Genomic DNA, 26,632 nt, shown 5'->3' with positions numbered 1-26,632 from the left:
CAGCAACTCCTGGATTCAACCTCAGTACCAGTATTCAACAGAGAACAAGATGCCACATAAATGGCCAGCTCCATGCCATGTTTAGAGGCAAAGCTGTTCTACAGCCATTCCCAAAGAGAAATGAGAATCAGGCTGTGAGGCTCCTTGGAACCTGCACACAGATAGCAGTGGTCACACTTGGCATAGTACAGGGTCTTTATTCAACAATGGGAGGCAAGGGAAAGGGAGGAGGCAGTGCAACCTTCATGCACCTCCTTACACAGAAGCCAGGAGAAGAGTTTCCTCTGAAGCTGTTCAGGTTCTGCATTTGGATGAATGAAGAGTTTGGGCCCTCCAGGCCAGACCAGGTGGGAGACAGGCTTTCCCTTGTCTAGGAAGCTCCCACCCCAAGCATGTGGCCACCAGCAGCTATGCAAAAACCCTCCAGCACGAAATAAAACCAGATGGAGGAGACAGCCTGGAGCTCACAGGAGGGGAGAGCCCACCCACAAATCTCTCTGCTGGGGATGATGAGTGGAGGCTTGAGGGGCTCTGACAGGCATGGAAGGAAATCCTCTAGTGGCAATTGACAAGAAAAATGCTGGTGTTGTGTGGTCAGCCAGGATGAGGCTCCTCTCTGCTCATCTCTGGTATGGATGCATTGAGGCAGATTTGATGTTGGTTTTTATGCCACTGGGTATCTTACCTAGAGAAGAAAAAGGAGTCGTGCAGTCACTTGAAAAGAGAAAGGGTCTATGCAGGACAGCACCACATCAGTGCAGAAATAGCCCTATTGGGAGCCATTCAGTCCCAACCCCAGGCTCCAAGGCAGGACGGTTAGAACATAAGAATGGGCACACTGGGTTAAACCAATGGTCCATCTAGCCCAGTATCCTGTCTGCCGACAGTGGCCAATGCCAGGTGCCCCAGAGGGAATGATCAGAACAGGGCCATTATCAAGTGATGCTCTCCTGTCACCCAGTTCCAGCTTCGTTCCCATCCTAAACAAACTCTTCCCTCTTCCTTACGGGTTACACCCTTCCTCACATTTGCAGGCAGGGAGGTTTGCTACCATTGGTCAGTACTTTGGCTAAGCCATACATTATAATTTGTTCTTCTACAGCACTTGCCACTTCACAAGGATCTGAGAGCATTAATGACTAGCACTACACTCGGTCTTCCTCAATGTTAATTTAGGGTTAAGGCTGCTGCTCAAAGGTATTTTCCATCAACACTATCATTGCACATCCAGGACCTCACCAGTAGGCAGAGTTACATCCACGTTAGCCTCAGTTAACACCTCCTTCCCCAAACATCATACCTACCATCCCTGGATTCTCTGGCAGCTTCAAGAATAATTTAGAAAATTGAGGTTTTTAGTGAACTAAATAGGCGCATGCGTAATTCAATCAGCTCAGCTTTCCTTATGATATTTAATTCAGTTGTTTCTGGGCTGTCCTAAATTCAGTGTTGTGTGCTACAGAATTCTTTATTGACACTACATTATCATTTCATTGCCGAAGCTGTGGGTGGAAGTGGACGTGTTAGCAGCTGGGCCCCCCACACCCTTGGAGTAACACATTAACTGGAGGTTTCTGCTAACAGGACCAACCATGAAATCTCTAACAACGCTGTCATTTACACTGTCATTGTCAGGATTCATAATTATCACCCCACTGAGATAAATGAGGCCATTCTACCTCTCTGGGCCATTGTTTCAGACTGTTTGCTGACCCAGGCAGACATACTGCACTGGGTATGCTGGGTTATATTTCAAAGGATTCCTTCACAACCATAAGGGCTAGAAATGTGCGTTTTGAATAAAGCTGAGTTTCTGGAAGACACTTACACATCACAAATCCATGGGCCTGGAGTGGATCCTAGCACCAAACTTAGCCAGGGTCTGCACCTACGTAACTCCCTGCTGCTTTGAGCATCCACAGCACTCACGTTCTATTGCTCGGAGTCATGCCAAGGAGTGCCTTACCGCTGACTTCGGCATTTCTGGCTAATGACCGATATGACAATCAAGGTCCAAACACCCCGGGGGAAGAAGGGGAGTGAGGCACTGATTTACAGAACAAGAATACCGCATGCAAAGTATATTGAGTAACGTCTTCTATCACAGCCTGTCGTGTTCTGAACGTGGTAGTCATAATGAAATAGGTATACAAACTGGTTATGACTCTAAGTATTTTTATCTATAGAAGAGTGTGCTAATAACCTGTACTACAACTTCAGCTCCACCTCACAGCAAGGAAGGGCACCTCCTAAGGCAAGTGGCTCCATGTAATCATCATGGTCCAGCCCAGGAACAGATAATGAAGAATGATGACAGTTAATGGGGAGACACATGAGACATCCCCTGCTATCACCTCAAGAGGGAATTTCCCCAATCTGAATAACCACGAGTCACCATGGTTTTGGGGGAGATACCTTTAAAAAGGAGGCTTTCATCCAGAAACCGAGGGACACTTCTAGGCAGGAAGCTGTCAGTGAATGCCAGGTTCCACCCGTGTATTAAGAGAATATAGGTTCATTTCACAGTTTGTGTCTCTTTGTTGACTCCAGCCCTGAGTTAGTATTTTATGGCAGTTTGGATCGTATTATGGGTTAACCCAGATCCCCAAGATACCGAAGTCTACTCAGCCACACCCTGGCGTCCTCCACAATCCCACATCCTGGCACTTATTGTAACTCCGCATGTACGGTTATTCAGCCAGGTCTAAAGTTGTGGGAGTATCAGAGCCATGACAAACTGAATTCTTCTGTTAAGAAAACAGCATCAAATGGAAATAAGATGCAAACAGTGAGGGTAACTAACCTCGAGAACAGGTTCCCAAGGGACATAAGCAAGTTCTCCATCACCTGGTATCTCATGACAGAGTTTCTGTCTAAAAGATCTGCTCTAGCTCAGCCACAGGGTACTGGGCTGGAGATAGGAGTCTCTGGCCTGTGCTACACAGGAGGTCAGATTAGATGGTCATAATGGTCCTTTTTAGCCTGAACACCATGAATCTGTGAACAGTTCCATAATATCTAGATTTTAATAATGAGAGGTGTCCCTCAAAGCCAGGTCTCTCCACTTCCATGCTACCTATGCTCTGCTCTCCCTGTCCTGAGCCCCCACCTTGCCCCAAAGAGGTCTCTATCAAAGCCAGGTTTCCCCAGTTCCATACTGCTTATCCCTCTGCTCTTAGAGCGAGCTCTCCCCAGCAGCACAGCGAGCGTGGTGGTTGGGGCAGGACTGCTGATGTGCCTCTTTTTTTCCCCACACACCAAGCACTCTTGGGTGTTCTTATTTACCTGGCTGGCCTGCCTGTGACATCTGCACTCCTCCAAGCATTGGCTGCTGTTGGCTAGAAGCACCTGACATCTGGACCTGCTGGATGCCTGAAGCCCCTGCTATGATGGCACCGGCAGCTGGCTGACTTGCTTGGACAGGTCCCCCTGAGCCTGGAGGCCTCCGGTTCGACAGCCCTTTTCCAAATGCCACGGCTGCCACCAGTGCATTGGTATCAGCAGGGTTAAAAGTCTGCTTGTTCTGCCGTAAACCTGCAGGGAAAGAGAAGATTTCTGGAGCATTTCAACAGCCAAGCACATTGCACACCTCCCAGGAGACAACCTGGGCTCACTACTGTCCTGACTCTGTAACAATGAACTTGGTGAGGATACCAGTAGATGAAACTGAATAGGGATGGGCCAGCGTGCTAGTGGCACTCAGGAGACTGGGGCTCTATACCCCTCAAGGACTCCTTGTGTGACCTTGTGCAAGTCAGTCTCTGTGCCTCAGTTCCCAATCAGTAAAACAGAGACAATAGCCCTGCCCTGCCTTACTAGGGTGTATGATGGTAAGCTCACTAAAGACTGTGAGGTGCTCAGACACTATGGGACATCTGCAATACACCCGTGAGGCCCCTTTCTCCAAGATGCCATGCTGTGGACTGGCAGATAACAATGGAATAAGAAGGCCCAGCCTACCCAGGCTGTTGGAAAATCAAACCTACTTTCAAGAACTGAGCATACGTGGGTTCAGGTAACACGGTCATGCTGTGCGTGATCAGTCCATGTTGGCCATGGATACTGGAAATACCTAAGATCTGTTTTTAAAAACAGTAGATTTCCTGTATAGATAAAAACTAATTTCCCCATGCTAATTTCCCTCTACTGTTACTCACACCTTCTTGTCAATTGTTTGAAATGGGCCACTCTCATTACCACTACAAAAGTGATTTTTCCTCCTGTTGATAATAGCTCATTTCCACTTTTAATTCAATTGTCTCATTAGAACTGACCCCCCCACTTGATAAGGAAACTCCCATCTTTTCATGTAAACTTTGAAATGGGCCACCCTGATTACCACTACAAAATTTGTTAGTCTCTAAAGTATATATTCTGCCTACTGTATTTTCCACTCCATGCATCTGTAGTAGGCAGAATATATATACACAGTACATTTATTTGGGAATAAGGTGCACAAGCACTCCTCGTTGTTTTAATTTTAGAACTGAGACTCCTAATGGCATATAAAATGGTTATTTGCCTGTTCAGTAACTGCTGCCCTTCACCATGTGCTGCACAAGTCCATTCCACTTCAGGGTGAGCACGTGTCTTCAAGTGCACCAAAGCCAGAGCTCTTTTTCCCATACCAGTACCCATAAAGCAGCGCATGCACTATCCACATGCTTATAATAAAATGAAATAATAATTGGAGATATACCCATCTCCTAGAACTAGAAGGGACCTTGAAAGGTCATGGAGTCTAGCCCCCTGCCTTCACAAGCAGGACCAATACTGATTTTTGCCCCAGATCCTTAAGTGGCCCCCTCAAGAATTGAACTCACAACCCTGGGTTTAGCAGGCCAATGCGCAAACCACTGAGCTATCCCTCCCCTATCCTTGCGTTGCTTGCCAATGGTATAAAGATGTAGACCTGACCTGACCTGACCTGACCTGACCTTCCCTCAGTTCCTTCTTACTGGAAAACAGTAAGTTGGAGTCTAATATAGAGGGTAAGAGGGTGGGTCATGGAATAGATGTGTGCAATACAGCTCAAAGAACAATTGTTACAGAACACGTGAGTAACTTCTTTTTTTTTTTCCTTGAAGTGATTGCTCATGTCCATTCCACTTCAGGCGCAGTGCAGAAAGGAGGAAGGTTTCAGAGTCTATCTGAACAAGAACTGCAATACAACTCGTCCAAATCTGACATCTTCCCTTGATGCTTGCACTTAGGATGGAAGAATCCCATTCGCTGTTACAGACTAGGGACCGAATGGCTAAGAAGCAGTTCTGCAGAAAAGGACCTAGGGGTTACAGTGGACGAGAAGCTGGATATGAGATGATAGTGTGCCCTTGTTGCCAAGAAGGCTAACTGCATTTTGTGCTGTATAAGTAGTAGCATTGCCAACAGATCGAGAGATGTGATCATTCCCCTCTATTCAACATTGGTGAGGCCTCATCTGGAGTACTGTGTCCAGTTTTGGGCCCCACCCTACAAGAAGGATGTGGAAAAATTGCAAAGAGTCCAGCGGAGGGCAACAAACATGATTAGGGAGCTGAAGCACATGACTATGAGGAGAGGCTGAGGGGACTGGGATTGTTTAGTCTGCAGAAGAGAAGAATGAGGGGGGATTTGATAGCTGCTTTCAACCTGAAAGGGGGTTCCAAAGAGGATGGATCTAGACTGTTCTCAGTGGTGGCAGATGACAGAACAGGAGTAATGGTCTCAAGTTGCAGTAGAGGAGGTCTAGGTTGGATATTAAGAAAAACTTTTTCACTAGGAGGGTGGTGAAGCACTGGAATGGCTTCCCTAGGGAGATGGTGGAATCCCCTTCCTAAAAGGATTTTAAGATCAGGCTTGACAAAGCCCTGGCTGGGATGATTTAGTTGGGAATTGGTCCTGCTTTGAGCAGGGGGTTGGACTGGATGGCCTCCTGAGGTCCCTTCCAACCCTGATATTCTATGATTCTATGAAAATATTATGACTCGGGTACATATTTTCATATCCAGGTTGTAGCCCTGCAAACGTCACTTATGGGCACCTTACCCAAGGAATGCAGCTGATGCTGCTTGAGCTCTTGTAGAAATGGTTACCCACTTGTAACTGGAGTTCTTCAAGATGGACTCTGCATATTGCCCCTCATGGGATATGTTGAGTGACCTGGGGTATCACTAGCTCTTTACTGAATAGGCTAGCCAATTTAGTCAATTTTATATATTGTTTTTAGGAAACAACAAAGGTTATTGAGATTCGCAGTGTCAAGAGGAAACCACACAACAAAGGTGCTGCCATCTGGGAACTGGTTATCCTAAGAGCTTTGATTTTTTAGATCAGTGGAAATTATACCAGAGCTAAAACACAGAATTCAGCTGAGTGAAGCCAATGTTTGTTTTTACTTGGGTACATACCTGCTAAACCATAGCACACATGCTACAATCCTCTGACAGACCCTGCTCAGGGAAGAAGCTCAGGCTTCACCATGATGAGAGTGGGTTCCTCCACCTCTTACTGTAATAGTTACATCGGACGCCTCCAAAACAGGTTGGAGAGTGTGTCAACAATCTACTACTATAAATATGTATTTGGTGTTTAAACTTCATGAAAACTATGGGAATATTATATGCATTCTTTTCACTTATCTATATCCTGTTATAATGTAATGGCAAACATTTACATTCTCATTTATTTAGTGGCAGAGGTATGACAAAGACGCCTTGTATAATGCAAACAAAGCATTTTAGCAGGAAAGTACTAATTAGTGCGCATTTGAAGGCAAGTGGTAATTGTGTGTGATAATCAGCGATCCAAGACCCTAAATAGATTCTGGGTGGTGACGCTGTCAGTTTGCTTTCTGTAAGAAGCAGCTGTAAGTATGGATTCAGGGAAAGATTCTGCATCCCTTGCCTGTTTAGACTGGATGCAAAGCAGGGGTCCCAGAGAATCTGGCACCTTGAAAAGACCGTTGGGAAGCTGGCAGTTTGTTACATCGCTGCCATCGTTTGGAGTTACCAGACTGTGTGTATTTCTACACTACGGGATTATTCCGATTTTACATAAACCGGTTTTGTAAAACAGATTGTATAAAGTCGAGTGCATGCGGCCACACTAAGCACATTAATTCGGCGGTGTGCGTCCATGGTCCGAGGCTAGCGTCGATTTCTGGAGCGTTGCACTGTGGGTAGCTATTCCGTAGCTATCCTATAGTTCTCGCAGTCTCCCCCGCCCCTTAGAATTCTGGGTTGAGATCCCATTGCCTGATGGGGCAAAAATCATTGTCGCAGGTGGTTCTGGGTAAATGTCATCAGTCATTCCTTCCTCGGGAAAACAACGGCAGACAATCATTTCGCGCCCTTTTTCCCTGGATTGCCCTGGCAGACGCCATAACAAGGCAACCATGGAGCCCATTCAGTTTTTTTTTTTACTGTCACCGTATGTGTACTGGATGTCGCTGACAGAGACGATACTGCAGCACTACACAGCAGCATTCATTTGCCTTTGCATGACAGCAGAGACGGTTATCAGTCATTCTGTACCATCTGCTGTGCCATTTGAGATGACAGTTATCTGTCGTTCTGTACTGTCTGTTGCTGTCATGGGTGCCCCTGGCTGAGGTCAGCCGGGGGCGCAAAGACAAAAATGGGATGACTCCCTGAGTCAATCCCTCCTTTATGGTATCTAAAAATAGAGTCAGTCCTGCCTAGAATATGGGGCAAGTGTACCATTGCTTCCCTCCTCCCCCAACCTTCCTGGGCTACTGTGGCAGTGTCCCCCCCATTTGTGTCATGAAGTTATAAAGAATGCAGGAATAAGAAACGCTGACTTGTTAGTGAGATAAAATGATGGGGAGGCAGCCTCCAACTGCTATTAGTCCAGACAGGACATTAAGCGGTGTGGGGGAGAGGAGCCCAGCATCCCGCTACGATGATAGTCCAGGCAGTACAGAATCTTTTCTTTACACATGAAAGGGAGGGGGCTGATGGAGCTCAGCCCCCAATTGCTATGATGAAGACAGTTACCAGCCGTTCTGTCCCATCTACTGGGAATGACCGGGAGTCATTCCTATTTTTACCTAGGCGCTCCCAGCCGACCTCACCTGAGGCCAGCCAGGAGCACTCAGCAGATAGCAAGCATATTGTATCGTCTGCCACTGGGGAAGGAAGAGGAGCGGATACTGCTCTTTACTGCCGCAGCATCGCGTCTACCAGCAGCATTCAGTACACACAGGGTGACACTGAAAAAAGTCAAGAAATGATTTTTTTCCCTTTTCTTTCAAGGGAGGGGGGGAGCGGGGAAGGGGGTACATTGACGAGCTATACCTTGAACCACCCCGGACAATGTGTTTGACCCTACAGGCATTGGGAGCTCAGCCAAAAATGCAAATGTTTTTTGGAGACTGCTGGGGACTGTGGGATAGCTGGAGTCCTCAGTACCCCCTCCCTCCCTCCATGAGCGTCCATTTGCTTCTTTGGCTTTCCGTTATGCTTGTCACACAGACCTGTGCTGTGGACTCTGTATCATAGCCTGGAGATTTTTTTCAAATGCTTTGGCATTTCGTCTTCTGTAACGGAGCTGTGATAGAACAGATTTGTCTCCCCATACAACGATCAGATCCAGTATCTCCCGTACGGTCCATGCTGGAGCTCTTTTTGGATTTGGGACTGCATGGCCACCCGTGCTGATCAGAGCTCCACGCTTGGCAAACAGAAAATGAAATTCAAAAGTTTGCGGGGCTTTTTCTGTCTACCTGGCCAGTGCATCCAGTTCAGATTGCTGTCCAGAGTGGTCACAATGGTGCACTGTGGGATACCACCCGGAGGCCAATACCGTCGATTTGTGGCCACACTAACCCTAATCTGATATGATAATACCGATTTTAGCGCTACTCCTCTCGTTGGGGAGGAGTACAGAAACCGATTTAAAGAGCCCTTTATATCGATATAAAGGGCCTCATTGTGTGGACGGATACAGCGTTAAATCGGTTTAACGCTGCTGAAATCGGTTTAAACGCATAGTGTAGACTAGGCCTGTGACTACACCATGATAGAAGGAACCGCAAGAGGTGAAGTGCTTGATTTTGATGGATATTTTGGATTCTGTAGATACATTACATTGGTATGACAGAGGGCTATTATGTTTTGAGGCTGCGGATCCTTAGCCAACATTGGACCCACACTGAATTCACAAACCAAGGGATCTGATGAATAACCTGAAATGGGCAATCTTTTCCAGCTCTGAGATGTTTCATTCTGGCTTTCCGTTTGCTTGACCTGATGGCCCCAGGTCCGATGTGATGTCAGGGCGTGTAAGTCCTGTATCCTGAAGGGTCTCCGTGGAGGGCTGTACCTTTCTTGCAATGGGCTCTGAATGTTTAGCTACTGAATGCTTGGTTGCCTTGGACCTAGAGCTCAGTGCAGAGGTTGATGCCTTTGGCGTAACCAACTTCCTCAATCTGGAAATGCCCGGGGCTGATTCAGGCCACCTGTTCTTTCCCTCAGCTAATTCTGACACCCCTCCAATCCCAAAGGGGTAACAGTCAAAACTTCTTGTAATAAGAGGGCTTGAAATCTTTTGTCTCTCCTGCTGGACATGGGGAGTGAATGTGCAACAGACAGCACAACACGAAGGACGGTGTCTTTTCTCTAGGCATTTAAAGCACCTGGAGTGGGCATCCAAAGCTAGGAAGCCCACGGAGCATAACGCAGATCTTTTAAAGCCACACTTCTTTGTCTTCGGCCCCACCATAGACATTGGTACTGGCACTAGATACTAAAACCGAGACTAATGCTATTTACTATGAACTACTGGATAACCAACTAAACGTACTAAACTGACTGACTATCCTAAGAGAATAAAGGCACTTATCAAAGCTATTACAGATCCACAAGATCCGGAGAAGGACCATATCCATCCCCAGCACTTCACTTGGAAGGAAATGTAAAAGCAGCAAAGAATCCTGTGGCACTTTATAGACTAACAAACGTTTTGAAGCATGAGCTTTCGTGGGTGAATACCCACTTCGTCAGATGCATGTAGTGGAAATTTCCAAGGGCAGGTATATATATGCAAGCAAGCTAGAGATGATGAGGTTAGTTCAATCAGGGAGGATGAGGCCCTGTTCCAGCAGTTGAGGTGTGAAAACCAAGGGAGGAGAAACTGGTTTTGTAGTTGACAAGCCATTCACAGTCTGTGTTTAATCCTGAGCTTATGGTGTCCTGAGCTGATGGTGAGCTTTGTTTAATCCTGAGCTGATGGTGATTCAGAAAGATTTGAGAGCCTGGATTGACGCCTGGTCCCCCTTAGTCCTAAGAGCCAACTTCTTAGGACTAAGAGGGACCAGACGTCAATCCAGGCTCTTCAAATCTTTCTGAATCATCATCAGCTCAGGATTAAACAAAGACTGTGAATGGCCTGCCAACTACAAAACCAGTTTCTCCTCCCTTGGTTTTCACACCTCAACTGCTAGAACAGGGCCTCATCCTCCCTGATTGAACTAACCTCATTATCTCTAGCTTGCTTGCATATATATATATCTGCCCCTGAAAATTTCCATTACATGCATCTGAGGAAGTGGGTATTCACCCACGAAAGCTCATGCTCCAAAACGTCTGTTAGTCTATAAGGTGCCACAGGATTCTTTGCTGCTTTTACAGATCCAGACTAACAAGGCTACCTCTCTGATACTTGGAAGGAAATGAGATGGTTGCGTTGTGCTGTCTCTTTGTGCTAATATTTTTGTTTCCCTTTTATCTAAACCAACCTAGTGCTGTGTCTGAACTGAAGTAATTGTTAACTCCAGTTAAAGTAGTGAACTGCGATTTTGTCTCTTCAGAGGAGCAACAAACTTGTCCCCAGAGAGGGCTGAGCAGTTCAGGACAGATGGTTTTGGGGTGCTTTGGGGCTGGGGTGTGTTGAGGTCACCCTTCAAGTAGTAACCGAGGCTAGGGAAGACTGGGGGAGGGGAGGGCCTGCTGGAGTCAGATCGCTGAATCAGGGCTGCAGAGCACACACCACTCAGGGCACTGCATGCTTGTCTGGTGGCTGTTGTTCTGCAGGCTGAGAGTCACAGCAGCAGAGCAGAGTTACAGGGCCTCTCACTGGCCTGGGTGGAACCCAAAATGTGACAGCCCCTAATAATGAGTCTATAACAGCAAAGCAAATACCTTAGCCCCCCTCACCCCTACCCTACATTCTGGGCTTCCCAGGGTGTCCTGTCTGTTACACATCTGTCTTGGTTAGATGGTAAGCCCTCTGAAGAAGAGAAAACCTGTATTTTGGACAGCACCACTCACAGCATCAGCACAGAAAAAACAAGAAATAGCAGCCTGCATGGAGCGGTGCTGTTTATGCAGACAGAAGCATGGCTGGAGATAAAATGCAAGGGTGCTCAACACTGTGTCACCCAAAGTGAGTCAGAGCAGGCTGTTGCATGTCTTGAAACACAGGGCATGAACAAGCCTAGGGCAAGGCTACCAGCTGGCATATTCTTGACTCATTCAAAACATGGCTAAGGGGTTTCTTGTTTTCTCCTGTATTTGCATTGTCATTCTAATTACTTTATGCTGATTAAGATACTGTGTGGGGAAACTCCAGGAGCAGCATTTAGGGTCACCTAGAGGGATGTAAAGTGAAGTTGCAGAGATGGCCAGAATGACATTCCTGATGGGATCAGAACTCACTTGAATGATGCTAGTTTGGATCAATTAGATTTCCCTAAAGCAAAGAATAGCTATTGCCTGGCACCAAGGAAACCCATCTCATGCCGTCTGGATTCCTTTCTAAAAAATGGCTCTCCTGGCTCAGCCTCTCTTCCCCCCACCCACCCCGAACTCTTTTCCCATAAGGCCCTTCCGCTATCCCCAGGCTCCATGGTTTGTGTTCTACTTGGCCTCTCAAGCCTTCCCCCTGAACTCTCTAACCCACCTCCACCTTCGTGCCATACCTCCACTCTCAGACTCTCGCTCCTCCTTGCTGATTTTCTCCAGCAGATTTGAGCACATTTTGTTCAGGCTCTGGATCTGTTTCTGCAAAGTGAAAATTATGAGAAAATGCAAGGACATCTTCAGCATGGTACAAGACAGCAAGGTTAGCGTATGAACACTTTCCCAGCGGCTGTGTGACTGAATGAGGTATTTAGGGAGCCTGGATCCAATAAAAGGTTGGCGGGGAAGCCATGTGAACGACTGTGTACTCCTCATCTCTGCTGATCAAACAGCAGTTCCTACAGAATGGGAAGTGGTTATGGTGCTGTCACTTTAGGAGGAGGTGGAGCCCAATGGTCTGGGGCAGCTGGAGCAATCACAGAAGGGGAAAGGGAGAAGGGCCAAGAAGAAAAGCAAATTGCAGCAAGGACAGAATGGCAGGCTGTAGCAACTCAGGAGCGAGACAGAGAAATGGGGAGCGTGCACCTGTTCTCTTCATTGAAGGTGGGTGCAGCACCTAGCTGTTCCTCCCCTACCTGTGCCACATCAGAGCTGATTCGAGTTGCATCTGTAATCAGCTGCTTCTCCTGCTCCTCCACCTCAGGGTCAGGCTTGGTACGGAGGTGGTCCGGCACCACCTCATGGCTGAAGACTGGCACACGCCCTTCTGTCTGTCGCTGGAACAATCAGAGAATCTACGATCAGAGCCCAACCCTCCAGCAGAGCAGTCACACAACTGGAGCAAAGAACGCTGGCTAGGAAGCTAGAGCCCTGCTAACAATTTGCCGTTGAGGGATTTTGATCTATAAAGCATTAAATGGTTTGGGTCCTATCTAATTAGGTCCTTATACTACGCTTGTCCTCATGGTATCCAAACATTCTAGGGGCTACCCGAGATCCCTCTTCTCTCCCACAGCAATGCCTGCCAGGACAGCCACATTTAGCTGGCATGCTTGTGCTAACAGCCCTCACATTTCAATATCGGGGGGGCCTGGGAGTTCTTAGTGGTGTGTCTTGGACTGTGGTATTTACTACACTGTTGGTCAGTTAGCCGAGGACATGATGCAAGATGCAGACTTTTTCTGGAGAGAGCATGGCTGAGGCTAAGTTCCTGGGCGGCCAGTGGGGAGGCCTGTCAGTACAGGGATGCTCTCTCTGGGGGGCCTTGGCTGCACGGTAACTGCATTTTCACAAAGTGGAACAAGGAACATAGACTGTACCAAAGTGCAAGTTGGAAGGTGAAACCTCTCCACAGAGCCACTCTGGGATGAGCCACCCCTCCCCCAAACTGTTCATCCCCCTCTTCCTTCTGTGGGAAGGCTGTGTGTGTTAAGCATTAGGAGGTTGTAGGTGAGTTGGAGCTAGTGCCTGAAGCACATTCCAGCACTCCATGGGTATCTCTCATCAGAGCAAAGCTGCCAGGTTCTTACCATGATCTCCTCATCACGGTCTGGAGATAGCACCAGGGGGATGATGACCTGGTTGCGCATTAGGGGTGTCTTCTCATGCTTCAGCACTTTGTTCAGCGTGTTCAACTGGCCTGAGAGCAGCGCAAAACTGTCCAGTACTGAGGGCCTGGGAAGGGAAAGGGGATGAGTGAGACCTGGGAAGGGATGCAGGAGACAGAGAGAGCTCTCTCACAGCTCAGCCTCGGCTCGTCATCCACTCATCTCTGCAAGACCCCCGGCCCCGGGGGCAGAGCAGGCTGGAGGAGGAACAGTGATTTCTGGTATTTGTGAAAGAAGCCTGCCTCAAAGCAGGGACTAATAACTCCCCCTTTCCCTGTATGATGCCATGGGTAGCGCCATTCCCAGCACCACTGGAAGAGAAAAGGGGGAGGAGGTGCCTGTAGGTTTTTAATTACATGCACAGAAAGAGATGCAGTTTTCCTCATCGCTCACTTCCAATTGTGACCCTTATGGCGGTGCCTGAGACACCCTTTTAAGTTCTACCCAGCACCTGGCACTAGGAGTAGAGAACGTGCTCATGGTTTGGCTGTTGAGATTAAGAGCGAACAAAGTAGATAATGTTTCAGGTGGGAAGTTTGCGTAATAAATACCATTGGCGAAGCCCCCTTCAACTTTCTTTGATTTCTTGGAGAAATCATCAGGGAGGTTCTGACAATTCTGCAGGCCTTTTACAATGCTGCATATAAACAGTGACTCTCTCCAATGTTTCACTGTGGTAGCTTACATTAAAGAGAGACTGCATAGTTTAGTTAGCAGCTCAGCCATTTTGTCCTGAATGTCCTTCAGAAGGTGAATGTCAATATGTGATTGACGTCAAAAACCTCTAGGCAAATGCATAGCAATGTCAAAAAACAAATGCAAGAGCTATGTTTGTGCAGAGGTCAGGTGGCATAGCTGGCAAGACCAAGAAACGTGGAACAAACAATTTACCTATCGTATAGTAAATGTGGGTTTTCAAGATGTCTTCTCCAAGTGGATCCCACTCAAGAAGTGCTTGGGGAGCCATGCACACAGTTTCATGCACTAGGCCCAAGCGTGTCATGTAAGATTCACATGGACAAAGATTCAAAGCAACAACTACGATTTTTACTGCCACACATAGGGTGGGGCTGTGGGGAAGGCCTGGGTAAGGTACAGAGACAGATAGTGGCCCTAATCAGGAGTAGTAAAAGAATGAGATGGATCTGGTCTCTCTCAGATCTCAGTGTGATTCTGTCTGTGGCTGGAATTAAGGATCTCAAGGCTCCGTTGACGTTCCCAATTTAACAAAGATCCCAGTCTCCCTTGGAATTGTACATGCCTCGGTTTGGTACCAAGGAGTTGCAGGCCAGTGCCGAACCAAGGATGCAGCTCAGAACTGAAGATAGATCATACAAGTCTTCATACATCCCCCCCACTAGAACCCCTTTGGAGGATGACTCCTGGTGGTATGGGCAGACAGATCTGAAGGCCATCTCTAGATAGGGATAAAATCCAACTGGATCTTTCCTTTCAGTGAACTCTCAGATCTGAGAATGATAAGAAAGCTGGCTGCACTGAGGCCTGACCAGATCCACCTGTCCGTGCCTTTGCATATTCATTCACAGATTCACAAATTCCAAGGCCAGAGGGGACCATTGTGATAATCTAGTCTGACCTCCTGTACAGCACAGGCTAGAAAACTGACCCAAAATAATTCCTAGAACGCGTCTGCTAGATAAACATCCAATCTTGATTTAAAAATTGCCAGTGACAGAGAATTGACCAAGATGTTTGGTAAATTTTTTCAATGATTAAATACTCTGTCAAAAATGTACACCTTATATCCAGTCTGAATTTGTCTAGATTGGATCAGCCATTGGATGGTGTTTGACCTTTCTCAGCTAGACTGGAAAGCCCATTATTAAATATTTTTCCCACGTCGGTATCGTACTTATAGTCTGTAAGTCAGTCCTTAACCTTCTCTTTGTTAAGATAAATAGATCGAGCTCTTTGGGTCAATCACTATAAGGCAGGTTTTCTAATCCTTTATTCGTTCTTGTGGCTCTTCTCTGACCCCTCTCCAATTTATCAACATCCTTCTTGAATTGTGGGCACTAGAACATAGTATTCCAGCAGCAGTCACAACAGTGAAAAAGAGAGAGGAAAAATACGACAAAGAATCCCATTTCACCTTATAGACTAACAGAAGTATTGGCGCATGAGCTTTCGTGGGTGAATACCCACCTCCAGATGCATCTGACAAAGTGGGTATTCACCCATGAGAGCTCATGCTCCAATACTTCTGTTAGTCTATAAGGTGCCACAGGACTCTTTGTCACTTTTTACAGATCTAGACTAACACGGCTACCCCTCTGATAGAGGAAAAATAAACTCTTTTACTCCTATTTGAGATTCCCCTGTTTATTCATCCCAGGATAGCTCTTTTAGTCACAGTACTGGGCGCTCATGTTCCAATACTTATCCACCATGACTCCCAAATTTTTTTCAGAGTCTCATAGACTCTAGGACTGGAAGGGACCTCGAGAGGTCATCGAGTCCAGTCCCCTGCCCTCATGGCAGGACCAAATACTGTCTAGACCATCCCTAATAGACATTTATCTAACGTACTCGTAAATATTTCCAGAGATGGAGATTCCACAACTTCCCTAGGCAATCTATTCCAGTGTTTAACTACCCTGACAGTTAGGAACTTTTTCCTAATGTCCAACCTAAATCTCCCTTGCTGCAGTTTAAGCCCATTGCTTCTTGTTCTATCATGGGAGGCTAAGGTGAACAAGTTTTCTCCCTCCTCCTGATGACATCCTTTTAGATACCTGAAAACTGCTATCATGTCCCCTCTCAGTCTTCTCTTTTCCAAACTAAAACCCAATTCCTTCAGCCTTCCTTCATAGGTCATGTTCTCAAGACCTTCAATCATTCTTGTTGCTCTTCTCCGGACCCTCTCCAATTTCTCCACATCTTTCTTGAAATGCGATGCCCAGAACTGGACACAATGCTCCACTTGAGGCCTAATCAGCGCAGAGTAAAGCGGAAGAATGACTTCTCGTGTCTTGTTTACAACACACCTGTTAATTCATCCCAGAATCACGTTTGCTTTTTTTGCAACAGCTGCAAAGAATCCTGTGGCACCTTATAGACTAACAGACGTTTTGGAGCATGAGCTTTCGTGGGTGAATACCCACTTCTTCAGATGCATCTGAAGAAGTGGGTATTCACCCATGAAAGCTCATGCTCCAAAACGTCTGTTAGTCTATAAGGTGCCACAGGATTCTTTGCTGCTTTTACAGATCCACACTAACACGGCTACCCCTCTGATACTTTTTTGCAACAGTATCACACTGTTCACTCATATTAAGCTTGTGGTCCACTATGACCCCTAGATCTCTTTCTGCCATACTCCTTCCTAGACAGTCTCTTCCCATTCTGTATGTGTGAAACTGATTGTTCCTTCCTAAGTGGAGCACTTTGCATTTATCTTTATTGAACTTCATCCTGTTTACCTCAGACCATTTCTCCAATTTGTTCAGATCATTCTGAATTTTGACCCTGTCCTCCAAAGCAGTTGCAATCCCTCCCAGTTTGGTATCGTCTGCAAACTTAATAAGCGTACTTTCTATGCCAACATCTAAATTGTTGATGAAGATATTGAACAGAGCCAGTTCCAAAACAGACCCCTGCGGAATCCCACTTGTTGTACCTTTCCAGCAGGATTGGGAGCCACTAATAACTACTCTCTGAGTACGGTTATCCAGCCAGTTATGCATCCACCTTATAGTAGCCCCATCTAAATTGTACTCTCCTAGTTTATCTATAAGAATATCATGTGAGACCGTATCAAATGCCTTACTAAAGTCTAGGTATATGACATCCACCGCTTCTCCCTTATCCACAAGGCTTGTTATCCTATCAAAGAATGCTAACAGATTAGTTTGACACGATTTGTTCTTTACAAATCCATGCTGGCTATTCCCTATCACCTTACCACCTTCCAAGTGTTTGCAGATGATTTCTTTAATTACTTGCTCCATTATCTTCCCTGGCACAGAAGTTAAACTAATTGGTCTGTAGTTTCCTGGGTTGTTTTTATTTCCCTTTTTATAGATGGGCACTATATTTGCCCCCTTCCAGTCTTCTGGAATCTCCCCCGTCTCCCATGATTTCCCAAAGATAATAGCTAGAGGCTCAGATACCTCCTCTATTAACTCCTTGAGTATTCTAGGATGCATTTCATCAAGCCCTGGTGACTTGCAGGCATCTAACTTTTCTAAGTGATTTTTTACTTGCTCTTTTTTTATTTTATCTTCTAAACCTACCCTCTTCCCGTAAGCATTCACTATATTGGACATTCCTTCAGACTTCTCAGTGAAGACCGAAACAAAGAAGTCATTAAGCATCTCTGCCATTTCCAAGTCTCCCGTTACTGTTTCCCCTTCCTCACGGAGCAGTGGGCCTACCCTGTCCTTGGTCTTCCTCTTGCTTCTAATGTATTGATAAAAAGTCTTCTTGTTTCCCTTTATTCCCATAGCTAGTCTGAGCTCATTTTGTGCCTTTGCCTTTCTAATCTTGCCTCTGCATTCCTGTGTTATTTGCCTATATTCATCCTTCGTGATCTGACCTAGTTTCCATTTTTTATATGATGCCTTTTTATTTTGTAGGTCACGCAAGATCTCGTGGTTAAGCCAAGGTGGTCTTCTGCCACATTTTCTATCTTTCCTAACCATCGGAATAGCTTGCTTTTGGGCCCTTAATAGAGTCCCTTTGAAAAACTGCCAACTCTCCTCAGCTGTTTTTCCCCTCAGTCTTGATTCCCATGGGACCTTGCCTATCAGCTCTCTGAGCTTACCAAAATCCGCCATCCGGAAATCCATTGTCTCTATTCTGCTGTACTCCTTTCTACCCTTCCTTAGAATCGCAAACTCTGTGATTTCATGATCACTTTCACCCAAGCTTCCTTCTACTTTCAAATTCTCAACGAGTTCCTCCCTATTTGTTAAAATCAAGTCTAGAACAGCTTCCCCCCAGTAGCTTTTTCAACTTTCTGAAATAAAAAGTTGTCTGCAATGCAGTCCAGGAACTTACTGGATAGTCTGTGCCCTGCAGTGTTATTTTCCCAACATATATCTGGATAGTTGAAGTCCCCCATCACCACCAAGTCACGGCTTCCCAGGATACAGTCCCCCATCCTGTATTCTGTTCCCAGATGTATTCATTTAGCTTTATTAAAACACATTATTTGTTTGTGGTCAGCTTAACCAGGAGATCCAAATCACTCTAAATCAGTGAGCTGTTTTCTTCATTATTTACAACTTCCCCTAATTTTTGTGTCATATGCAAACTATCAGTAATGATGTTGTGTTTTCCTCCAGCTCACCGATACAAATGTTAAATAGCGTATGGCCAAAAACTAATCCCTGCGAGACACCATTGGAAACACATCCACTTGATGATGATTTACAATTACATTTTGAGACCTATCAGTTAGCCAGTTTTTAATCCATTCAATGTATGTCACACACAAATTTTATTTCCTTCTAGTTTTTTGTTTTGTTTTTTTCCAGGCAAAATGGTGTGCAGTACCAAGTCAAACACCTCACAGAAGTCTATCTATATTTGTCAACACAAATTCCTTTATCAACCAAACTTGCAATCTCATCAAACAGAGATGTTAAGTTAGTTTGACAGGATGTATTTTCCATAAACCCATGTTCCCTGGAATCAGTTACACTGCCTTCCTTTAATTCTTTATCAATCGAGTCCTATATATGGAAATGCCCCTTCCTTTCCTTGTGGGTGGACACTCCTTTCCATAAGGACTGACTCACAAGACAAGGTCACTGTAACAAAGTGGGAATGTTCTTGATGTGTTGTTTGAATGCTGAGTGGGGAGTATTGACCTGGGAAGGTTGCAGGGGAGTTTTGCTGGGATCATCTGCATTGGGGAAGAGAGGATACCTGAGCATGTGACATGAGAACCCAGGAGGGGAGTTGGAAGCCAGGTGACACCTCTGCCTGGGAAATTGGACAAAGGACACAAAGGCTGGGGGAGGTGGTGGGGGGAGGCTGAGTAAGAGGCTGGAAGGAGTTTCAGTTTAGAGCTGGCTGGAAAATGGAGGGGGGGCCCCGAAGGGGCTTCCCAACATGGCTGTGGCCTCCCTGGGGCCCCCAGATGGACCTAACTAAAGGGGGTCCCATTATCTGTATCGACAAGACCTGTGTTGGCCTGTGTTCCTGTCATCTAAATAAACCTTCTGTTTTACTGGCTGGCTGAGAGTCCTGGTGAGTCGCAGGAAGCCTTGTGTTCCCCCACACTCCGTGACAGTCCCATCTCAGAGCACATGCAGTACTGAGCTGTGTAGAGTAATTCTGTCCTTTCCAGGGTCTACACCGTGCCCATCACCACAGCATCTGAATGTGTAAAAGGTGGCAATTTTTAGAAGTGGGAAAAGTGGGGAGTTCACTCACCCGGAACTCAGAAACACCAGAGAGGATTGTGCTCAAACTCTCCTATGAAGTTAATCTCTGGGCAAAAACCAAACCTTGAAAATTTCAACCCCAAAGTTGAATTTTCACAGTTGAAAAGTCATGACAGCATATAGGGAGAGATGTATCTCCCTCAAACACTTCAATACTGTGGCGATAGGAGCTGCATAAAAACCCTAGGACAAAGACCCAAACCGAGATTTAGAAATCAATTGCAATGCTGGACTAACAAGCAAGAAAACCACCCACATTAGATCAGATGACAGAACCAGACCCTTTCTAGCGTGAAGAATATCATGCACAACTATCCTTATATTCCCTAGAAGTTCTGTGGCCTGTGCTACACAAGAGGGTGGACTAGATAAGCAGGGTGGTTCCTTCTGGCCTTAGACTCTATACAGAGCAAGGGAGGGTCCCTGCTTACTCCATTCTAGTTCTGAAGCACACTTTGCTCAAGAGCCAATACAAGGAGCAGGCACCTCTGTAGTTTGCACTTCTTCTACAAGGCTTGTGGCTGCTTCTTTGTTCAGAAGATCATCTGCCAAACCCAGTGTGTGGCCACTTCCCTCCAAAATCACCTGATCATCATGTGGTAACACCAGCAATTGCTAACATGAAAAGTTAATATTAAGGAAAGTTTTGTTGAGTGGGGATTCTTTTCATGGGATTTATCAGCTGGAAATAAGGGCCACGTGTGCTGTCAGGCCTCTGTGAACCCCAGCAAGCAGAATGTAGAGCACATCTTGCACAACAGGACAGATTAGCCATGACACCCCACACTCGCAAACATGCACACCCTCTTACCAGGTGAGCCGGTCATACTCATTCTCTAGCTTATAGATGAAGCTGACCAAGGAATTCTTCAGGTCAGCCACCTGGCTAATAAGCGCCTCCAGGGACAATTCGAGCTGCTTCTCCTCCCTCTGCAGAAAATGGGAAAGAGAAGGGTTAGGACAAGACCTAGGGCTCTCCTCAGCCCCAGAAATGCACAGAGGTCATCAGACACAAACATATATGTTTTTTTCTCCTGCTGACGATAGCTCATCTCAATTGATTAGACTCTTCCAGTTGGTATGCATACTTCCACCTTTTCATGTTCTCTGTATGTATAAGTATCTCCTGTCTGTGTGTTCCATTCTATGCATCTGAAGAAGTGAGCTGTAGCCCACGAAAGCTCATGCTGAAATAAATTTGTTAGTCTCTAAGGTGCCACAAGTACTCCTGTTCTTTAAACACATATGCATCGCCCCACTCGCCCTTATCAGTTAGAGTAACACCACTCTTCCAGGACAGAAACACGCTGGAGATAAAATGCCTTGGGGTTTCTTCTGTCACAGCCCCATTTCCCTTCAGCCAGGAACTCAATCTCGTGCAGCTCACAGGCAGCTGGTCTCTCCTGCATTTCCTAAGCACCACTAGACCCAACCCCCTCAGGTAATCACCTGAGAGTCAGGTACCAGCCTCTTTCCTTCACTCCCTGCCTTTGGTCTTGCACTGACCAGGTCATTTCCAGTGGCCATGGAACCTGTAGGCCCCCATGTTTCATCTGTCATTTTTAATTTGTGACTGGTGCTCAGACACTGCAGTGATTAGGGTCATATAAATACCTAGACCCACAAAAAGAGTTGACTAGTGCCTTTCATTTCAAAGTGTTTCATACCTACATACAGCCATCTCACTGACATCCTCTGGGATGGAGGGTGGCAGACAACTGGGGCACAGCATGCCACCTAACAGATGTGCGGGTATCTGCAGCCTAGGAAGCTGGGTCAAACCCTGGACTCTTACAAAAAGCACCCTAGGATCTCGGCTACTATATGTTACTTACACAGTAGCAGAGTTGCATAAAATTCCTTATGAAACATAGTTGGACTAGGTCCCTGCCCCAATAATTTACCAATGTAAACCACAAAGAGAATAATACGCCAAGGAGGATGAGAGAGAGCAACCAAACAATGGGAAGGGAATGCTGATTGGGAAAGCTGATCATGACACAGTCTTTTTACAGGCATCCACCCACAGCTCTCACCACACCCTTCCTGTCTCAGAGCAACCATCCTTCTCCATCCTCCACCTTTCCCCCTCACTGGATCCATCTCCCCATCCTGGTTACATCACCCCTCTACGGTTCCCACCAGCTCTACTCACTCCTCTTCCCATTCCAATGTACCACTCCTCCCACCACCACAAATCCAGATCCCACATTCACATCCTTCTCTACCACCTCCTCCGCCTCACCTCTGCTGACATTTGCACCAGTCCTGGTCCTCTCTGCATCCCTACCCACTCCACCTCCCACACACATGTCCACCATCACCTCTGCTCCCTCATGGCACCATTCCCAATCTCACACCCATTCTCCTCCACCCCCATGCCCTACCCTGTCTCTCTTTGGAACATTACGCCATTTCTAAAAAGATTACAGCCATCCACGAACTCTCCATATCTCCCTCCTACCAGCACCTGGTTCTCACAGAGACCTGGATACCTTTGTCTCATCCAGCCTTTGCAGCTGCCCTCTTACTGAGGCCCCTCCTTCTCTTACATTTCCCACCCTGGATCAGACTGTAGTGGAAGTGTTGGACCTCTCCTCTCCTGCTCCTACCGCTTCCATCCTCTCCCTCCTCCCCTATTTTGAACAGCACTACATGCGACTCTTCTCTCCTCTCCCACTCCACCTTGCTCTCATCTACCATCCACTTAGCTCCTCCCCATCAGCCTCCCTCTGGCTCTCCTTCCTCTCCTCGCAATCTCCCACATTCATCCTCAGTGACTTCAATATCCATGTTGATAACCCATCCAACCTCTCAGGGTATGTCTACATCTAACATTTTGCAGCGCTGGTTGTTACAGCTGTATAGGGCCAGCGCTGCAGAGTGGCCACACTTACAGCAACCAGCACTGCAAGTGGTGTTAGATGTGGCCATACTGCAGCGCTGTTGGGCGGCTTCAAGGGGGGTTCGGGGAACGCGAGAGCAAACCGGGGAAGGAGACCAGCTTCACCGCGGTTTGCTCTCGCGTTCCCCGAACCCCCCTGCAAACCGCAGGGAAGGAGACCTGCTTGCTCGGGGTTTGGGGAACGCGAGAGCAAACCGGGGAAGGAGACCAGCTTGATTACCAGAGGCTTCCTCAGGTATGCTGGGATACCTGCTTATTCCACGGAGGTCAAGAAAAGCGCTGGTAAGTGTCTACACTTGATCACCAGCGCTGGATCTTCTACACCCGAGACAAAACGGGAGTACGGCCAGCGCTGCAAACAGGGAGTTGCAGCGCTGGTGATGCCCTGCAGATGTGTACACCTCCTAAGTTGCAGCGCTGTAACCCCCTCACCAGCGCTGCAACTTTGTGATGTAGACAAGCCCTCAGCTGCACATTTCCTTACCCTTCATTTGACCTGCAGCCCTGGTGCAACTCTTGCACTCACCAAAAGGACCATTCACTTGACTCAGACTTCACCAAGCACTGCTCTCTCTCACTCCTGCGTTCCCTCTCTCTGACCATCACCAGCCCTCTTACAGCGCCACTCATCAGCCCCTGCCCTCCCACCCTGGCACTCGCCTTTTCTGTTTGCCTCCAGCCCATCAGCGCTTCTCCTCAGCTCTCAGCCCTCTCCTCCCTTCATAGGATTGTTGATTCACTCCAGGCTTCACTCACCTCCATCCTTGATTCCTTTGACCCTCTCTCTTATCACAAGGTCCACCTTGTCAATCCCCAGCCTTGGGTCACCCCCAACATCTGTTTCCTCTGTGCCTGCTCTCACACTGCAGAGCATTTCTTACAAATGAGCAGGCTGACTTCCTCCACTACAAATCTGTTCTCCCCCATTTCAGTTCTGCCATCTTTCTAACTAAATAACACTATTTCTTCAACTTCACTGACTCCTATGGCTGCAATGCCAACTGCCTTTTCACCACCTTTGACTCAGACTTTGTCTACACTAGCACTTTTGTTGACAAAACTTTTGTGGGTTGGGGTGCGAAAAAACATACCCCTGACTGACGTAAGTTTCACCAGTGTGGACAGCACTATGCTGGCAGGAGACACTCTCCAGCTGACATAGCTACTGCTGCTCATTGGGGGTTGTTTAATTATGCCAGCGGGAGAGCTCTCTCCCGCTGGTGTAGAGCATCTGCACAGGAGCTCTTATGGCGGCGCAGCTGCAGAGATGTAGCTGTGCCACTGTAAGGTCCATAACGCAAACATGGCCCTACTCTTCAAACACACCTCTTCTCCTGCCACAGGAGCTCACTGATTTTCTTGATGAAATACAACATGACCTTCCCCCTCCCCTCGGCTTGCCTTTCCCTTCACCTTTCCCCTCCAACATCTCTCCTTCTGCACTGTTACACATACAGAAGAGTCTCATCTGCTCTCTTCCTCTAACCCCTCCACTTGCCCCAGTGAACAAATCTCCTGATCTCCCTCACTGCCCACTCTGATCCCCACCCTCACTTTTCTCCTTAACCTCTCATCATTCTCAGGCTCTTTCCTCTCTCACAAGATAAACATACTTTAGTCTCTCCCATATTAAAAAAACAAACAAATTGCCTGTAACCTCACTCGCCTCTCCAATTGTTTCCCTGCCTCCTACCTCACTGAACATGCTGTCTACAGTCCACGTTAGACCCTCTTCGATCCAGCTTCCATCCCTTGTGCGCCACTGAAATCACTCGCAGCAAGTCTCTAACGACCTCTTCCTAGTCAAAGCTCCGAACCAGTACTCCATCCTCATCCTCATGGACCTGACAACTGCCTATGACATAGTCAACCATACTCTTCTCCTTAAAACCTTGCTCTCCCTTGGTTTCCAAGATTTGGCCCTCTCCTGGTTCTCCTTCTAACTCTCTAATCGCACCTTCAATGTGACCTCATCTGCCCTCCAAACTTCTGCCATTTTTCACAAGGCTCTGTCTTCGATCCCCTTTTCTTCTCACCTTATCTTTGGGTAATCTCATCTGCAAACTGACATTCAACCACCATTTCTATGCCGATGACTCACAGACCTACCTCTCTGCTCTATCCTTGTCTCAATCTGTCTCTTTCACATCTTCTTGTGGATGTTTAGCAGTCAGCTTAAGGTTAACATGGCTAAAACAGAGCTCTTCCCTCTTTCTGCCCTATCTCTTCTTGATCACTATGGACCACCCTGTGGACAATGCCACCATACTGCCTGCCACTTGGGCCTGGAAACCTGGGTCTCATCTTCCACTGGACCACTCTCTAAGTCCTCACATCCAAGCTCGCTCTAAATTTTGCAGATTCTTTCTGCTTAACGTTTGTCAGAGATGGACTGTTGTATCCCTCTACACAAGTAAAATTCTCATGCAGGCTATCACCATTTCACATCATGATTATTGTAGCATCCTACTCTCTGGCTGTGACAAATGCAATCTTGCCCTGCTCACATTCATTACTTATAAGGAGAGGCTGAAGGAACTGGGATTGTTTAGTCTGCAGAAGAGAAGAATGAAGGGAGATTTGATAGCAGCTTTCAACTACCTGAATGGGGGCTCCAAAGAGGATGGATCTAGACTGTTCTCAGTGGTACCTGATGACAGAACAAGGAGCAATGGTCTCAAGTTGCAGTGGGGGAGGTCTAGGTTGGATAGTAGGAAAAACTTTTTCACTAGGAGGGTGGTGAAGCACTGGAATGGGTTCCCTAGGGAGGTGGTGTAATCTCCTTCCTTAGAGGTTTTTAAGGCCTGGCTTGACAAAGCCCTGGCTGGGATGATTTAGTTGGGGATTGGTCCTTCTTTGAGCAGGGAGTTGGACTAGATACCTCCTGAGGTCCCTTCCAACCCTGATAGTCTATGATTCAGAATGCTGCTGCAAAGATCATTTTTGCAGACAGTTGTTTGACCATGTCACCCTTCTCTTCCCATCTCTCTCCTGGCTCCCTGTCCTCTATTGCAACAAACATAAGCTGCTTAATTTCACTTTCAAGGCCTTTGTGACCTGTCCCCACCTTGCCTATCATCTCTCCTTCACCATCAAGTTTTTGACTCTTGTCTCTGACCAGCCCATGATGTGAACCTTCATCGCCCACTTGTGACATTTTCAAATAAGCCATGCCCCACCCCCCCTCCATCTCACACAGTCCCCACAGTCATATCCCACTCCCCTCCATCTCACAAAGCCCCACAGCCATGCCCCCTTCCACCTCCCCCAACCCCCCAGCCATGCCCCGCTCCCTCTGCCTCCCCCAGCCATGCCCCCCTCCACCACCCCAGCCATGCCCCGCCCCCTCCGCCACCCCAGTCCCCCAGCCATGCCCCGCCCCCTCCGCCACCCCAGCCATGCCCCGCCCCCTCCGCCACCCCAGCCCCCAGCCATGCTCCCCCAACCCCCCAGCCATGCCCCACTCCCTCTGCCTCCCCCAGCCATGCCCCGCCCCCTCTGCCTCCCCCAGCCCCCAGCCCCCAGCCATGCTCCCCCAGCCCCCCAGCCATGCCCCACTCCCTCTGCCTCCCCCAGCCATGCCTCCCCCAGCCATGCCCCCCCTCCGCCACCCCAGCCATGCCCCGCCCCCTCTGCTCCCCCAGCCATGCCCCGCCCCCTCTGCTTTCCCCGTCCCCCAGCCATGCCCCGCCCCCTCCGCCACCCCAGCCATGCCCCGCCCCCCGTCTCCCCCAGCCCCGAGCGCCACGTTCACACGGACTCCGAGTTCGCGGCCGCCTGTGGCGATGACCAGCCCCTCGGCTGAGTCTCGCGCACCTGCATGACAGCGCCTCCTGCTCTGCCCTGCGCGCAGGGTGGGGGCTGGCTCGGCTCCCTTCTACTTCCGGGTCACGGGGTGAGAGG

The 26,632-nt window shown here is 47.6% G+C and overlaps 2 protein-coding genes across 11 annotated transcripts in view; one reads left to right on the top strand and one right to left on the bottom strand.

Annotated features, from left to right (window-relative positions):
- Positions 1-176: 176 nt before the first annotated feature.
- Positions 177-26,632, bottom strand: MED8 (mediator complex subunit 8). Its single transcript, XM_030571690.1, has 7 exons — positions 26,546-26,632; positions 20,636-20,754; positions 13,331-13,475; positions 12,437-12,577; positions 11,921-12,002; positions 3,286-3,534; positions 177-685 (listed from the first exon to the last, which is right to left on the bottom strand). Exons 1-7 carry the CDS (start codon positions 26,549-26,551, stop codon positions 621-623), a joined length of 807 nt encoding a protein of 268 aa, XP_030427550.1. The 5' UTR covers positions 26,552-26,632; the 3' UTR covers positions 177-620.
- SZT2 (SZT2 subunit of KICSTOR complex) overlaps positions 26,549-26,632 on the top strand; it is a 76,556-nt gene continuing 76,472 nt past the window's right edge. For all 10 annotated transcript variants that reach the window (XM_030571681.1, XM_030571683.1, XM_030571677.1 and 7 more), the window contains exon 1: positions 26,549-26,624. In XM_030571681.1, the coding sequence (XP_030427541.1) occupies positions 26,550-26,624 (75 nt within the window). In that variant the 5' untranslated portion in view covers position 26,549. The remainder of the gene's footprint in view (positions 26,625-26,632) is intronic.

This window comes from Gopherus evgoodei, chromosome 8, assembly GCF_007399415.2.
Source record: "Gopherus evgoodei ecotype Sinaloan lineage chromosome 8, rGopEvg1_v1.p, whole genome shotgun sequence".
In the NCBI taxonomy this organism is placed as follows: Eukaryota; Metazoa; Chordata; order Testudines; family Testudinidae; genus Gopherus; species Gopherus evgoodei.
This window is presented reverse-complemented; position numbering and strand designations above follow the sequence as displayed.

Bases quoted from the DNA above. Each gene is read 5' to 3' on its own strand.
- MED8 (XM_030571690.1), bottom strand. The intron at 12,578-13,330 runs GTAAGAACCTGG...TGATTGTTCCAG, and splicing joins ACCGTGATGAGGAGATCATG to CGACAGACAGAAGGGCGTGT. The intron at 3,535-11,920 runs GTATGGCACGAA...CTTTCCCTGCAG, and splicing joins GCGAGAGTCTGAGAGTGGAG to GTTTACGGCAGAACAAGCAG.